The sequence below is a fragment of the Marmota monax genome, unplaced genomic scaffold (assembly GCF_021218885.2).
Source record: "Marmota monax isolate L192 unplaced genomic scaffold, Marmota_monax_Labrador192_F-V1.1 WCK01_AAM20220418_F8-fsc00010, whole genome shotgun sequence".
Taxonomy (NCBI): domain Eukaryota; kingdom Metazoa; phylum Chordata; class Mammalia; order Rodentia; family Sciuridae; genus Marmota; species Marmota monax.
The window spans coordinates 22,215,129-22,232,145 of NW_026692321.1; the positions used below are offsets into that span (position 1 = coordinate 22,215,129).

Consider the following 17,017-nt stretch of genomic DNA (forward strand, 5'->3'; position numbering starts at 1 on the left):
AGTCCTGTATTACTACTATACTTCATTTTTCTAATGTCATCAGTTTTACACAGTATATAATCATTTGATTATGAATAGCATTTTTTTTTGTCCCAATCTTTTTGTAAAAATTTTGAGAGTTTTGAGAAATTTTTGTAGTTACCACATTCTACCACATGGTAGAATTGATTACAATTATAATGCTTTGGAGTGTCCTATCAGTCTGACTTTTTAAGGGAACATGTATTTGCTAGCATCTTCTAATCATTTGAACTTGACTTTTATCACCTTTTATTTCATACTTTTACAAGGTGCTAAAGGAGTTTTTTTTTCTGAGTTTCTATTTCATTTCTTTAAAAAGGGATATTAATACTGTCTACCTCAGAGTTTTTTGTGATGACTGAGATAGTAAATATGTAGCCTTTTAAATATAATGCCTGGCATCTGATAAGTATACAGTAAATATTTGCTACTCTGTTATGTTTTAGAGATTAACCTAAACCTCTGTTTCAAAGAATATTTAATATAATAGATTATTAAAAAAAAAGTTGGATTATATTCATGGGTAACTCCAGGTCAGAAGAGTCTGCTCCCTGACATTGTCCAAGGATTCAGATTCTTTCTTTCTTGGTATTTCACCTATTCTGGCCTTCAGCCTGATATGATTTCTCTTCTACATGTTCGAGCTTAGGTCACTGCCACTTCTTTGCCCCACTCTGTAGGAAGTAGGGAATGGAAGAACCCAAGAGCCAGCTACCATCCTTCTAGACGAGTGAATAACATACCTTTTACATAGCAAGTTGTACATATCTCCTTTGATTAACTGCATTAGTGAGAGCAGCTAAAAGCTTTACTACAATCTGGGAGATGTCTTTTTTCCTGGACAGTGCTATACATAATTAAAACATTTAAATGCTGGTTTTTTTTAATAGAAAAAAATTACTGGACAAATTTTATGATAGCTGCTTCTCCTATTACTTTTTATAGCATTATTATCAGAGCAGAATTGCATCATATGTGCATATAACTATAGTTAAATGCACTAAGATGGTTAAAGGAAAAGCAAACAAGAAGAGAGGGAACATTCCCTATTTCAAGGGAGATGACATGGGACATATGAGTAGTTGTCGGCTGACTATTATTCTTATGTTTAAAGATAGATTTGTTATTATGAAGAAGATGATGATGATGTATTGGGGATTGAACTCAAGGTCACTGCCATTGAGCTATATCCGTGGTTGCCTTTATTTTTTAACTTTGAGATCTTCCTCCCTCAGTCCCCCAAGTTTCTGGAATTATAGGAATGATCCACCATGCCCAGCTAAAGGTAGACATATTTATAGCAGCCTGCAAATCATCACTTCATCTGATGCTCAGCTGGAGAAATAGTAGACTGGTTCAACTGGGAAGATAATAGCTGAGCTGGACTGAACTATATAGTATGCTGAGTTCTTATGAGGCACCTTTCTAAAGAGATTTTTGATGATATATTGAGCTATTCCTGACTTTTATCAGCTGAGTTGAGAACTTAACACATAGGTAGCATTCACTATCACTATACTATTACACTGGTACTTATTTTGCTGGGCGCGGTGGTACATGCCTCTAATCCCAGTGAGTACGGACCCTGAGTCAGGGGAATCACAGTTTGAGGCCAGCCTCAGCAATTTAGCGAGGCCTGACACAATTAAGACCCTGTCTCAAAATAAAAAATAAAAAGGGCTGGGGATATGACTCAGTGGTAAAGTGACCGTGGGTTCAATCCCTAGTACTAGGGGGAAACATTGGTATGTATTTGAAAAACTTACATTACCCAACTTTTTACTTGACTAGTCATGGCATATCAGGCAGAGAGAATCTTTTAGTTAAGAAATTTATGGAAGTCAAATCCCTTAGAGCTATGGTACAGACTAATTGATGTCCCAGTTTAAAATTAGTGAACATCTCTTGAAAAAATGGAGAAAACCTGACAACTGTGTCTTTTATCACCTTTCATTTCCTACTTTTACAAGGTGCTAAAGGAGTTTTTATTTTAAGCACATTTTTTAACTCAGAATGAATTTAACCTAAAATCTAGTTTTTTTCTCCCACACAGGTATATTTTCTTAAAACAATTCCAAACATTTAAAAATAATTTTCCATTAAAAATAAAATAAATGTACTTATTGCTTCACAGAAAAAATTCCAAAATGATCTTCTCTTTCGTAAGCTTCCATTATATGTTAAAATAATTTTGTTGGTAAGATTTTTCCTTTCTGTTTCTAAGGAACACATTTTCTGTATTAAATGAGGTATAACAATAAAACCCTCTAGAGTCTTAGAGTTAGATGATTTAGAGGTCATCTAGTATAACCTACCTTTGTCTATTAGAGTCCCCTCTAGGTCAGTCTACATAGTGAATATTCAGTCTTTCTTTGAACATTTCTATAATGGAGAATACATGTCTTTGCTTATTTCATTTTTGAACAATTCTACTTAACATACTCAATATTATGAGGGTCAAATTCTGCTTGTTCCCAGAGAATTTTTTACTTCTGAAAATTCTGTGTCTTAACAACAGTTTGATTGTTAGGTTATTATGAGGACTATGAAAATCACTTGGGGTTCATTCAGTTTCTTTACCATAAATCATGAATAAGGAATTTAGAGGTCATTTCCTAATTTTCTGCAGGGCACAGGTCTCTTCACAGCCTGCTGATAGAATTCCACTGCTAGAAAGAACAAATGTTCAATAAAAACAGGTTGTTGAATATGATTTATGTCTACACTGTTAAGAAAGTGGCTACTTCACATTTGGGATTCCAAGACCTTAAATAGCTAGGGATTCAGCTAGCTGGGCCTTAGCTGAGTCTGAAAAGTCAAAGCAGACTTGGAGAGAAGAAGTGTAGCCCTGTGGAATGGTTCTTATCTCAACTAAAGATCCATTGGAATGATAAATGACAGCAAGGATCATAATGGCAAAACGTATTCTTTTGATTATGAGAGGTACTTGCATCTTTGTGTTTACATACATTTGGAGGTAGTAAGTAGTGCTACATAAAAGGTCCTCAGAAATTGCTTCTATATATGTAATGCTAGGAGAAGTCTTGCAATCAATTAGGCAAAAGTTATGAGACTTGTTATTCCTAAGAAATAAAACATAAAAATTTGAAAGATTGATACTAGTTTCTTACTGCTGAAATTGTTTTCTTCTTCCTCATTAGAAATAAAACAACCACGAGAAAGTTTGAGGTTACTGTTTTCTTTTCCAGTCTTTTAATCTGGATTGTTTGAATTCTGGAGTTCTTTACAAACATTACAACTTTAATTCTGTGTAGTATATTTGTTTTCTGCTTTTGCAGGAGCTGTAAATAATACTGACTAGATATGTCTTGTCTAGTAATAAAAATGATTAATGTGAGCTTGAGAGCCAAGCTTCATAAAAGGCTATATATAACTTTCAGTCATATTCTGATAGAGTGCTGTGTGTCGAGTAAGAGAATGCCATATGAGACACTCCTGTATAAATAAATAGTCTTGGGTTTTTTATTTTGACATTTTTCATAATGAAAGGAAGATTGTTTGGGATTCATGAGAGGCTTATGTTAGAAATTGTGCATAAGGGGTTAGAGTTGAATTTGGGGTGTATAGGCTTAAGATATTTAGTTCTTTTCAATAGTGCAACACAGAATTTATACTTCCTCTTTCTATTAATTAAGTAAAGTACCTTTTGCATTTCAGTTCTTTGGAAAGACTGAAAAGTATATCAAATTTGGGAAGTAGAGTAGAATTAGGCCAAATTAACCTTGCATAGTGACTTCACACAAAACAGTGTGGGCCAAGACCTGCAGTTCAGTGATGTGCTATAGAAGTTGATGGCCCTTTGCACTCACAAGTAGAAAAAAAAAATTTCTTGCTGTGGGCTCAAGCCTGGTGGACCCTGCCACGTTCTTCTCCATCATGAAGTCTTCCATATAGTGACTTAACTTCCTGGAGACTTTCTGGAGTAAAGGTGATAATTATTTGAGCCATTATAGATACTAGGAGTTTGATGAAAATAGCAGGCATTCAAATAGCAAGGTACCTGTGTACATGCTCACATATCTTTGTACGCAACTTCAAGAAGGTTGTGTGTGTATTGACCTGTTGGAGGCTGCCCTTCTAGGAAATGATAGGTGCCAATTTAAATATCTGTGCCCCAGAGTGAATCTCAGCCCTGGGAAAGTATCTTAACCAGGCTCCTGTAGGATATCCAGAGTTAGGTTTAAACCAAATGACCTTGTTTTCCTCTGTCATGATGTTGACATTCTGACTCTTAGAACCATAGGGATGTAAAACATTTCTAACTTCTTATTTTTTTAAGCTAATATTATTTTTACCCCCCCCCCACCCTTGATCCTGTTCCTTCTCTTTTGGAGTCTTATTTTGTTGTATCACAAAGTATTTTTTATTGTGGAATATTACAAACATCCTGGAAAGTTAATAAAACACAATTGCACATGTTAATGTTAAATAATTTTAATTGTAACTATAAACCAGGTCAAGTATTAGAGAACGTTGCCTTCCTACCAGCAGGTTACCTGGGCTCCTAGTTAAAATGCCCTTCTTTTTGGGTAGAAATAGCCACTAAAATGACTTTTGAAATAGTTGTTTCCTTATTGTTCTTTGTAATTTTTATTGTCTGTATTTCCCTCTAAAATATCCTACTTTTTAAGGAAGTCTTATATATAGATATTTATTATATATGATTTTTTTGTTTGTTTTGCTTCCTTCAACATATTTGTGTCTTCCAGGTTTATTGTCTTTCTTTTTTTTTCTTTCTAGGCAAGGTCTCTACCCCTGAACGGCATTCCTAGCCTGGTTTTATTTTGTTTAATTTTAATGAGACAGAGTTTTGCTAAGTTACCCAGGCTGGCCTGAACTTATGATTTTTCTGCCTCTGCCTCACAAGTAGCTAGGATTACAGGTGATCACCAATGCATCCATCTTCATTTATTTTTGTTATTAAATTGTTTTCCATTGCTTAACTATACCATAGTTTGCTTACTTGGTGTACTTTAAAAAGGTCATTGTGATATTTGCCTATGTGAACTTTTGATTTTACCTTTAATCTGCTTTGGAAAAACTTTCTCAGATTTCTAACATTATTTACATTTGTAACATATAAATAATTCGAAATTTTAATAAGAGATTGAGCTGGACATGGTGGCACACATCAGTACTCCTAGCTACCGGGGAGGCTAGGGTGGCAGGATCACTTGAGCCCAGGATTTAGAGATGAACCTAGACAACATAGTGAGACCCCATCTCAAAAAAGCGAAAAAAAAAAGATTAAAATCAATAATAATTTTCCTTATTATCTGTTATTTACTTGAAATAACTCATCTGTAATATGCTTTTATTTTAAATATTTCATATGTATTTTATTTATGACCATTTAAAAAGTGAATTGAACAATTTTAGCAAATATTTGAATGTCTACTGTATGCCAGGAACTATTGCAGGTACTAGGGCTATAGCATTTTTTAGACATAATTACTTTATTCTTTATGTATTGTGAAAATTAAACAGATGTATTTCTGATTAAGAAAAGGTCATTGTGCAGAAAAGTATAAAATGAAAAGTTTAATTTTCTGTTTCTTCAGCTCTGTATCCAGTGTTAAGATTTGTTGACTGTCCTTCCTAGGAAGAAATATGTAATAATTTTATATATCCTTAAGAAATTACACAATGGAATCTGTTATTTTTTGGATTCTTTTTTTTTTTTTTTAGCTTAATCTATGTCTTGAAGATTTCAAGGACAGTTACCTTTTTTAAAAAAAAACTAGGAAACTGCTAGAAATTTAAATGCGTAGCACTTAGAAATAGGACTTTATATTTTCATTCTTCTAAATTTAAACCCTACCCTCAGTTCTGTCTCCATCTATTTATTATAGAATAAAAAATCATGGAAAACACTTTAATAAGAAATCATAAGATATATTGGACATGATAAAACTTATCTATGGAAAAATTACAATTTTAAATTGGTATACATATCAGTATTTGTTTTTTTTAGGCATTGTTGGAGACCATGTTTGGTGTAAAAGTGGTTATAACAGGTGATGCATTTGTACCTGGAGAAAGAAGTGTTATTATCATGAACCACCGGACGAGAATGGACTGGATGTTCCTGTGGAATTGTTTGATTAGATACAGCTACCTCCGATTGGAGAAAATTTGTCTCAAAGCCAGTCTCAAAAGTGTTCCTGGATTTGGTAGGTTATTCACACATTATTTTAAGTGGTACACTCATTGTACATGTGTATACTCACTGTAAATCTATAACTTAGTAAGATAAACTCACTATTAAAGCCATTTGTGTTTTTTTGCTCACCAGGACAAAAATAACCCCAGTTTCCCTTTTCCCTAATAGAGTTGTTATGCCAGGTGACTCTATTCACTTTTTGAAATATCTTATTCTTTTTTTACTTCAGTTGTTTGGGTTTATTTGCAATATTTTATTTATCCATTTATTTATTATTTTTAGTTATACATGATAGTGGAGTACATTTTGGTATAATTAAGTAAGCATGGAATGTATCTTATTCTAGTTAGGACCCCATTCTTGTGGATGTACATGATAGTAGGATTCACTGATGTTTTCATACATGTACATAGGAAAATGATGTCTCATTCATTCTGCTTTCCTTTTCCTCTCTCCACTCCCTACCCTTCATTCTCCATTGGCTAATCTATAGAACTTCTGTTCTTCTCCTCCCCAACCCCCTTATTGTGGGTTAGCATCCACTTATTAGAGAAAACATTCGAACTTTGGCTTTGGGGGACTGCTTTAATTGCGCTTAGCATGATTGTCTCTAGATCCATCCATTTATTGCAGTTGTCATAGTCATTCGTATTTATGCTGAGCAATACTCCATTGTGTATATATACCACATTTTCTTTATCCATTCATCTGTTGAAGGGTACCTAGGTTGGCTCCAAAGCTTAGCTATTGTGAATTGATCTGCTATAAATGTTGACGTGGCTGTCACTACAGTACACTGATTTTAAATCCTTTGGATATATAGTGAGGAGTGAGATAACTGGGTCAAATGGTTCCATTCCTAGTTTTTTGAGGAAACTCCATATTGCTTTCCAGAGTGATCTCACCAATTTGCAGTCCCACCTGCAATGTATGAGCATACCTTTTCTCCACATCCTCGCAAACATTTATTGTTATTTGTATTCTTGAAAATTGCCGTTTTGACTGGAATGAGATGAAATCTCAGTGTATTTTTAATTTGTATTTCTCTAATTGCTAGAGGCGTTAAACAATTTTCATATATTTTTGACTATTTGTATTTCTTTTTCTGTAAAGCACTTGTTCAGTTCCTTTGCCCATTTATTGATTGGGTTTGAAATATTTTACTCTGAAAGAGGAAATAAACTATTTTCAAGGGAGTGAATGTAGTTTTTGAGGACCAACATTTGGAAGGATATAAATAATAGTTGGGTATCTTTTTACTGTGTGTCATGCTTATGACTTAGGCCAGAAACTGGTCTATGCTGATAAGATATTTGAAATCAACTGATTCATGTACATTCATCTAATAAATATTAATTGAATAATTAATATCTATTGGTTCCAAGCATTATTGTAGGTGCTGGTATTTTCTGAATTGTCCTAGTCCCTAATTCATAGTTTTTTATTTTGTTTCTTTCTTTTTGGTCTTCTTATTGTGTTTGTATATTATAACATTCAGGCTCCTAGAGATGTTTACTTTAAATGGGTAGGAATATAATATGTTTCTTGTGCATTGCAGAAATAGGAATATTTTAGCATTGTATTGCCCCCTTTCTTAATGTGAAGTTGGGGTAGGAAACAGACTATAAACATATCACTCAAAGCAGTTATTGACACATGGGTATATGAAGTGTTCACTATACAGCCTCATCTATTATATGTATATTTCTGTGTTTTCCTTGTGTAATATTTCTTACTTGAACTATTCACCCTTTAAACCATCTGTCTATCAGTATTTTGAAATGACGTATAATTGCCAACGTCAAAGGGGAGGCATTGACCTCAGGATAAACCAGTAAGAGGGTTTGTGATTGATGTAATAAGTGTATTTGTGTTTTAATTGCCTTCATGCTTGTAATTTAGTGTTTCTCTTTGCCATTTTTCCAAGATAATAATCTCAGGGTAAGCAGGTTTCTTACTTGGCAATTGGCTTCTCTTTGTATAATAGCAATCCTAGAGAACCAGTAGAAAGCTGTAAGACTTTTTATGACCTAGCCTTAGAATTCACAGAGTGTCACATTGATAGCCCTCAAAGAGTCTAGAGAGGGAGTGTAGTCATCACCTTTTGATGGAAAATGTATATCAAGAATCTCAGTATTTTAAAAACTGGCATATTTCTGAAAAGACAGATCAAGAAAGAAAAGAGGAGGCACATATTGCCAGCAACTAGAACGATGATGTCTTATGTACCACTCTTAATTCTACATGAAATATAGTAGCAGGATATTAAGAATAACATCATGCCAGTATGTATGAAGTTACCAAATCAGACAGAAAAACACAACTATCAAAATCTGAGAGTATTGACTATAAATGAAAAAGTTTTTACAGTTGTGTGTCCAACAAAAAGAGACTACGTAAAAAGTCTTTTTATAAAAGTTTTTTTGGCAATTCATGGCAGCTACTTGATTTTCTTCACTTTCAAAACCAGTCATCAAGTCACCAAGCAGGAGAAATAAACCATATACTACTCATCTATTTCACATATCTGGGAGTCAGAGAAAAATAAGTTTAAAATAGGAAAAATAAGTTCCTAATTGTTGTAAGTAGAGAAATAAATCCCACAAGATTTCCTTCCATCCTCCCACTATGGGTACTAAGGGTGAAGAGAGAAGGCTTAAGAGTAGAGAGGCATGAACTACTCAGAAACATAAGCTAGTCATCTCTAGAAAGAGAGAGCCTAATACTAAATACCAAAATACTAAACACAAGTCCGACAAAGAAGTTCACAGCACAAAATAAAGGAAAATAATTTGAAAGACAGTGGGACCTAAAGTGGCAGCCTCCAAGACACATTGCTTCTGAGGGACAATCAGATTTGTTGAAGAAGAGGCAGCTCCCCTTAAAAGAAGGGCAGTGGAGGAAAACAAGGAGTGAAATAAATTAAGGATCCTGCAAGATGTAAGAGAACCAAGGAGTAACTTCCCCTTCACTTCTCCACTGCAAAAGTAAACCCACAAAAGAAGCAATAAACAAAAGACTTTCGTATCCATATATGAAACTTCTAAATAGAGAACAGAACTGGAAAAAAAATAATACTGCAGCACAGTACTCTCCGCTGAATTAAATATTATTAAGCATGCATTTGAGATTAGGGATAAAAACACTTTGAGAAACGCAAAGAATAGTAATGGGATGAGAAACAAGATATATAATGAGAGTTGAGTTGAAAAAATAGAACAAAAAGAAAATCATATTAGAAATGAAGAGTAAAATTTTATGAGGTACCCAAGAAGAGGTAGAATAAAATAAAATTTAATACTTTATTGCTGGAAAGCAAGAAAAAGAGAGAATAAATTTATCAGGGAGAAGTAATTGAAATGGAAGATGGTTAAAGATCTAATATATGTCAGGTTGAGCATTCCTAATCTGAAATTTGAAATTCTTCAAAGTCTAAAACTTTTTTGGTACTAGGGTTTGAACCCAGGGGCACTTAACCACTGAGCCACATCCCAGTCCTTTTTATTTTTTATTTTGAGACAGGATCTCACTAAATTACTGAGCCTGACTTTGAACTTGTGGTCTTCCTGCCTCAGCCTCCCTAGCCACTAGAATTGTAGATATGTACCACCATGCCCAACCAAAGTCTAAAACTCTTTGAGCTTCAACACACCACAAGGAGAAAATTCCATCCCTGATCTCTTGTGATGGGTCACTGTCAGATATACGAAATTATTTTAAAATAGTGCCTAAAATTACTGTCAGGCTATGTGTATAAGATATATATGAAATAAAAAGAATTGCATGCTTCCAGCATTATAGTAGGAGAAGCTTCAGAGACTGCTCTCTAGTGAAATTCTGTTATATCAGTCATTCTCTAGAAATTGTCTGAAATATAAATAGCAAATGTAGACACATGTCTTTGGAAAATTTACTAAGATTTGTTAGGAGCAATGAGATTCCATGGCATTTAAATAAGACCTCACTCCCAGCTCAAGCAGGCGGAGTTGCCACTCCGGACTGGTACAGCTGAGATCACAGGGCTGTCTCTGGCTTTTGCTCCCACAAATCCTCACTACCTTCTCTTGAAAACTTTGTATTTATATTATACAGGGTCTGGGCTGTTTGGGTTCTAAGAAAGCAAATTAGACTAGAGGTCATTTGGTAAAATGAAATTATAAAATCTGCGTATGAAAGATCAGTGAATTTTGGATGGAAATAACATGATCTCATTATCATAAAATGTCAAAGGTTCAAAAGTTTCATCAACATTTAACAGTATATTTAAAATCCATATTCTCAGATAAGTATCAATTTGATTCAAATTTAAATATAGAAAATTTATCTCCTATTCTAAAATTAGCTTTATCAAACATGTTTAGGCAGAGTCTGGGAACCATTAAATGTTCTCTTTCAGTTTCATATATGCTATTTTAATAGGCTTGTCTAGTCTACATTTAATTTATTTAGGATCATATATTATAAAACCACATAAACAAACAAACAAAAAACCTGTAGATTCCCATGGGGTCATGCTAAAGTGAACTATCCACTAGAAGTTTTAAAACTTCTTCTCTTTATGAATGAATAGTTTATACTCCTTTGTCTTGGTCTATCTCAGAGTTTAGAAAATGAGGCAATGCAAAGGAAGAAAAGTGAAGAAGAGTCTAATAATTTATTACATGGGACTCTGCCAAATACTATGCCAGGAACTTTAGGTGCCTTATCTTATTGAAAAATCACAACTGCATGTTATAGCATAGTATCATTGTTAAAGAAAATGCAATTGGAGAAAATTGAATAACTTGCCTGTTGCACATACTATAGGATGGAAATAATTTTGAAATCAGGTGTGTCTGGTTCCAGAATCAAAGACATGGGAAAGATTTAATTTTAAATAGTATGCTTAACTTTAAAAGTTTTAATTTGTGTGTATTGCACATAATAGGTACATAGTACATAGTATAAAGTGAATTTCTTGGTAATCCCTACCTTGTAGTCACTCCGTTTCCTTCTCCAAAGCAGTTGTTTACCAGTTGTTTTCAGAGATACTCCACACATATGTAAGCAGATTCTTTTGCTATACCCAACTTTGTTTTTTTTTTTTAAATGAACGAAACAAAATATATACATTGGTATTCACCTTTTATTTATTTTAATATTTAGTAATATATCTTGGAGATTATTCTATGTCAGTACATCTCTAATTGACTTGTCTTTAAATGGCTGCTTAAAGTTTCTTTGAGATACACAGTGTTTTAACTTGTACTCATTATAAGACTTTTATTATGCTCTCACCAACATAGTGCTGTGAAATCCATGGTCTTATCCAAGTTATACTTTATATCCAAGTTATACTTGGATAGAAAAGGTATTTCAATGTGGATTTATACTGATTTATTTTATTATAAGTGAGGTTGGTTGGACATTTTTCTTTGGGAATCTTGGTCTTTATTCTGTTGGATTATACAAGTTCTGAGTAAAAATAATAGCTTTTTGTCTCTGGCATGTTGCAAATAATCTTTTTCTACCTGTTGTCCATTTTCTTTGTTTAGGGTAGTCATTTTTATTATTGCAAACTTTTCCTCCTTCAAGATTAGAGAAAAATTCTTCATTTCCTGTTTAAGCATTTCATTCTTAACTTTCCCATTTGCCTACTTAGTTTTCCCATATGAGTTATAAAGTCCTTAGAGTATCTTACACATTGTGAGTTCTTAACTATTTGTAGACTTGATAGGATTTCATGAAAATGGAAACTATTAATGAGAACAGATGTTGGATTAGAGAAAAAAGGATTTTAGAACCTCTAAACCAAGCAAACACAAATTAAATGAAGAAAGACATAAGTGTAGGCAGCAAACAAAATTTGCATGATGCAAATGAGAGTTAAGGAGAAAATTGAATAACTTGCCTGAAGAAAAAAAATGTTGAAGAAAAGGAAAACTGGGTGCATTTTAGTGGTTGGCTGTATCCTGCTTGAGGCTGTGTGAGACTTAGGCCATTGACAATTTGGTGTGATTTTATCCTGCTTCACACTCTAAGAGACCTTGCCTACTGACAGTTTGATTTTAGTGAGTACTTAAGATTGTTATTCATAATTGTTTTTCAAGTACATGTTTGTTTGCCAAATGTCTAGAATATAGTTATTTGGTCTAATTAGTTAATTTACAAATGGAAATAATATTACATCTGTAGTGCCAGGCTGGAGAATAGGTAAATAAGTGAAAAAATTTGAAAAATAATAAGAAATTTAAAAGTTCTTCTCCTTAGGAATCAAAATAACAGATTTACATAATAAGCAAGGAAAGAAATCATTGTATTTAGATTCTAGGTCAAATTATAAGGAATTTTTGATAAATTACTATTTAGACTTTGTTAAGATTTATAAAATTAGAAAAAAATGTCCTGTAGACGTAGAGGTAGATCTGGCTTCCTTAATGATTTTGTGAACCTTGCAGCTTTAACTAGAGTTCAGCTTCTGAGGGTGTTGAATAAGGCTGTTTAGATGGTTGGGGAAGCTCAGATTTTGCATATGAATGCTTTGGGGATTTTTCTTTATCAGAACAACTAGCAACAAAGCAGTCCATGAGTGACAAGTTCTCCAAGATCTATGCTAAATTAAGAACAAGAGCCCTGGGCAACCCCCAAACCTATTCTGAGCAAGCACCCTGTTAAGGGAGGAGCAGGCAACTCAGCCTGAAAAAACTGTTGGTTGGGATTCTGAGGGGGGAGAGGGTAGCTCAGTGCAGCAAATGTTTCTTGGGAGGAAGAAGCCCGATTCATTGTCATCTGCTTGACCATGTAGCTTGTATTCCCTTTGTACCTATTCCTTTCTATGGCTTTCAACTTCAGCCATTTTGACCTTTTCCTGGCCAGATATCCTCTTGGGCCCAAACAATCATTGTATCATAGTCTTCTAGAACACAGACTTGCTTCCTGCTGTGTAATTGCTAACATTAACATTAGATATTTTGCTGTAGCTTAACCTTCCTTAGCCTACTTCCACCTTGGTGGTGGGTTTTAGGTGGTATCCTAGTGCCTTTTAATTTAAGTTTAAATTTTGTATCTTTCTTCCTGGAATCTGTTTGGCCTCTCCAATGACCTGACATTTCTGTTAAAAGTTTGATATTAATTGTCTCTTGTAGAAGAAATTAATAAAGTGTCTGTGTGTGTGATTTAAAAAAAAAGAAGAAAAAAGAAAAATGTCCTGTAGAGGGCCTAGGGTTGTAGCTCAGTGGTAGAGTGCTTGCCTAGCATGTGTGAGGCATGGGTTCTATTCTCAGCACCATGTATAAATAAAATATAGTAAAGGTTCATCAAAACTAAAAAAATATTTTTTAAAAATTGTCCTGTTGCTAATGGAGTGCAAATAGATTGTTGTTTCCAGCTAACTTTATGGCCACTTAATAATAACTCGTGAAATCAAGTATTAAACTTAAAAGTGTCATTAAAGTCCATTTTTTTGGTGATTTTGTACCAAGAAATGAGTGTGCTTTTTGTGCCCATTCAACTCTTGGCTTCTTGGTTTCTCTGGATCATTAATTAATCACACTTGAGTGGCAGAACAGTCGAAGGCTTTTAGAAAGCATAAAAATAAGAGTAAATATACAGAGATAAAAACTGAAGATTTAAAAACTGAATAAGTCATGTACTAAACTAAACATTTTACTGATCTGACCTCATGATTTCAAATTAAATTCTGGGATTCTAAAGCTGAATATAATGTTGAAATCTAGGAATATCATAGATTGTAATGTATCTAGATGGTTCTGAATGAAACCAGAGAGAAGTCTGCAGAAATAGCTTGGCCATTCTGATGAATGAGTGCTTTTTATCCACTCTCACTTTTTAGGATGTGCAAAGGCTACGAGTGGAACAGGAGTTCCTGTGGTGGTCTGCTTTCACAGAGTAATCAAAACTGGGTAGGAGGCAGTTCATAAATTCACCATCCCAAAATATAACCTATCTGCCAAAATGGTAAATGATTTTTTTTTGGTCAAAATTACTTTAAAAAATGACAAGAATTTATTTTAAGTGCCTTTGGTAATTTTATATGCATTTTTCTTTGTAAAGATGATGAATAAGAACAACTCAGTTAAAATCTGTTGTATATCTGATCAACACATTGTAGAAACATGAGTACAATGCATAGTGCTATTAAACCTGACAGTGCTGCAGGGCAGGGGTTGTATGTGGATAGGAAAGCAATGATTTAAGTGTTCATATTTTCAGTTTTATCTAAATTTCATGAATTCATTTACAAATGTTAGTAAAGTACACTCATGTATTGCTTAATGATGAGAATATGTTCTGATAAATGTGCCATTAGCTGATTTTGTTGGTGTGTAAACATGGCACAAAATTATACAAACTAAGATGGCTACAAAGTCACTAGGCAATATGATTTATAAAACCCAACATTATATATGTGGTGTATTGTTGACCCAAACATTACTATATGAGACACAACTGTATAAATTTATGTTAAGATGTCATTGCTCACATATAGTTTTAAGAATAACTAAACTTACGAAAGTCATCTTGATTTTACTATTATATATTAAACACAAAGGATGGATGTTTTTCTGTTTAAGATGTTTATAATGCCAAATTTTATCCCCTTTAAAAAGAAAAACACTCCCTTTCCCACCTAGCTTCTTCCTATTTGAAGTGGACTTTCACTAAAATTGCAACAAAGCCATGACTGTCTTTGACTTCATCTAGTTTGGTGGACACTCCTTTTAGTTTAACAAAATTTCCTGCTATTCCCCTGCCTTATAACTCAGAAGAATAAGATGAATATGTTTGTAAATTGGAAAAGACTTGCCACAAGACTCAGTACCAGGAACACTTCACTGTTGCAAGCTTCATCACCTGGAGAAGATACATGTGCCTCCTCACCCAAAGTAACTCGGCCCTCCTGGAAGCACTTACTGCCAGTATACTAGAAGCTCCATCTGTGACTCTTCCAGTTGAAGATTCCTGGCTACTTATTCTATACGATAGTAAAAACTTAAGTTGTTACTTTCACAGCAAACTTTCTGTTGGCCTTCCCTTCTTTAGTGAATTGATGAATTATGACTTCTGTTGTATCTAAGTCACAGAGTTTCATGGCCAGCCGTCTTCTCTGTGTTGTTCCATTTATTTTTAAACAACTAAAGACCAAAGATGATGTTTGACTCATTTCAACAACAAACCTTTCTGGTGTGCACATCCTATCACAGAGGATGAAGGTACTAATACTGGCTATCCTAGCCTCTTGTTAGCAGGGATGATTGTTTGAGCCAGTCTCATCAAAGGGACAGAGGGAGGCTTTTGGGAGGCTCTGGGAAAGATCTTCCTCCTCAATAAGAGAGAAGAGTTTGATGGGATTGTGCTGTCCTGTTCTGCATTTATATTATTATGAGAGCTGTGATACTTGGAGCTTCTGTAACCTGTGGATCTGGAAGAGAGGGCCTCAGAAGGGTGGCAGGTAAAAAATGAGGTACTGAGTACTGAATCAACACTGGGGCCAGACTTTGTATGTGAGAAATTTAAACCCAGATTATTTAAATCTAGACTTTTAGGTTGCTGTTCTGTTATTTATAGCCACAAGCATTCTGTGTCACTTGCTTTCCCTTGTTTCACCAAATTGTGAAGAAAAATACTCATTGACTGGTTGACTCATGGAATGAATTTTATTAAATGCTTATCATGAATCAAGATTTTTATGAAAACTATCAAGTGAAGTATAATAGACAGAGCTTATTAGATACATTCTAGTTCTGTTGCCTAGAAGATGTACACACATCTTTGCTTATATTTGGACACATAACAGATCATTTCATTTTAGAATTTGTACTGGTAATTGAAAAATAAGTTTTTGTAATTGTTAATTTTTTTAGTTTCATTTGCCAGAGTTGTTTGGCTGAGATGGGTTTTGATCTTTGAGAGTAGGGTTGTAGCAAGAAGATTCATGAAAAGAAAGGTTAAATTCAGTTAATTTAGTAACTTATGTGCCAGATGGTATACTAGGATTCTTTCTAGGATCACACTGAGAATTAACTAATTTAGGGAGATGGTGTTGAGATCTTAGTAACTGAATTGAAGCTTTTGCTTTGAATATGTTAGCTTTTGAACACAGTATAAGCCCTGAGCTACATGGAAATTGACATTTTCCTTGATGGGAGAAATAACTCTAGGCTTTAAGGTTATCCATTCAGTCATTGCTGAAGTTAATACAATTGGCTACCTAAATTGACTATCCTGTTGATATGTGTCATTGTTAACATCCCAGTGAGATACACATTCCTCCAGGCTGCAAGGCATCCCAAGAATGAGCTAGGAGGCCTATAGGACTTTTATTGTCCTCAGTTCTGCTGAAAATTAAGGAATTCTTTTCCTTGAATTAGTAGTTACATTCTGAAATTTTCTAAAAGATATGCTTTTGTAACAGGGTAATTTTAGGAGAAAGCAGTAAAATAATTTGGTATGAACTTTAGAGTTTTTATACCTGCTTTGTATTTAATGGAAATGCACAAATAAAATGAGTCTTATCAGTTCTGGAGTCAGAATTCTATTTTGGGTTCTGTTGGGCTAAATGGAACCAGGCATTGGCAAGCCTGGTTCCTTTCTGTAGGCCCTGGTAGGGTCTGTTTTCTTGCCTCTTCTAGCTTCCATAGCCCTTGGGATCCTTGGTTTTTTAGCCCCTTCCACCATTTTCAAAGACAACAAGAGTTGGTTGAGTCCTTGTCACACATTCTGTCACTCAAATATTGAGTCTTCTTGGGTCTCTCTCTTCCACTTTAAAAAAGAAAATATATTTATTTATTTATGGTGGTACTGGGAATTGAA

The 17,017-nt window shown here is 34.1% G+C and overlaps 1 protein-coding gene across 11 annotated transcripts in view; it reads left to right on the top strand.

The window, feature by feature from the left end:
• Positions 1 to 17,017, top strand: part of Lclat1 (lysocardiolipin acyltransferase 1) — a 182,158-nt gene that overhangs the window by 92,425 nt on the left and 72,716 nt on the right. For 9 of the 11 annotated variants that reach the window (XM_058578444.1, XM_046441570.2, XM_046441575.2 and 6 more), the window contains one exon: positions 6,017 to 6,215. In XM_058578444.1, coding sequence (XP_058434427.1) covers positions 6,017 to 6,215 — 199 coding nt within the window. Of the gene's footprint in view, positions 1 to 4,782; positions 4,925 to 6,016; positions 6,216 to 14,133; positions 15,418 to 17,017 lie in introns of those variants that run through there. The other 2 variants (XM_058578448.1, XM_058578449.1) reach the window with 2 other exon arrangements.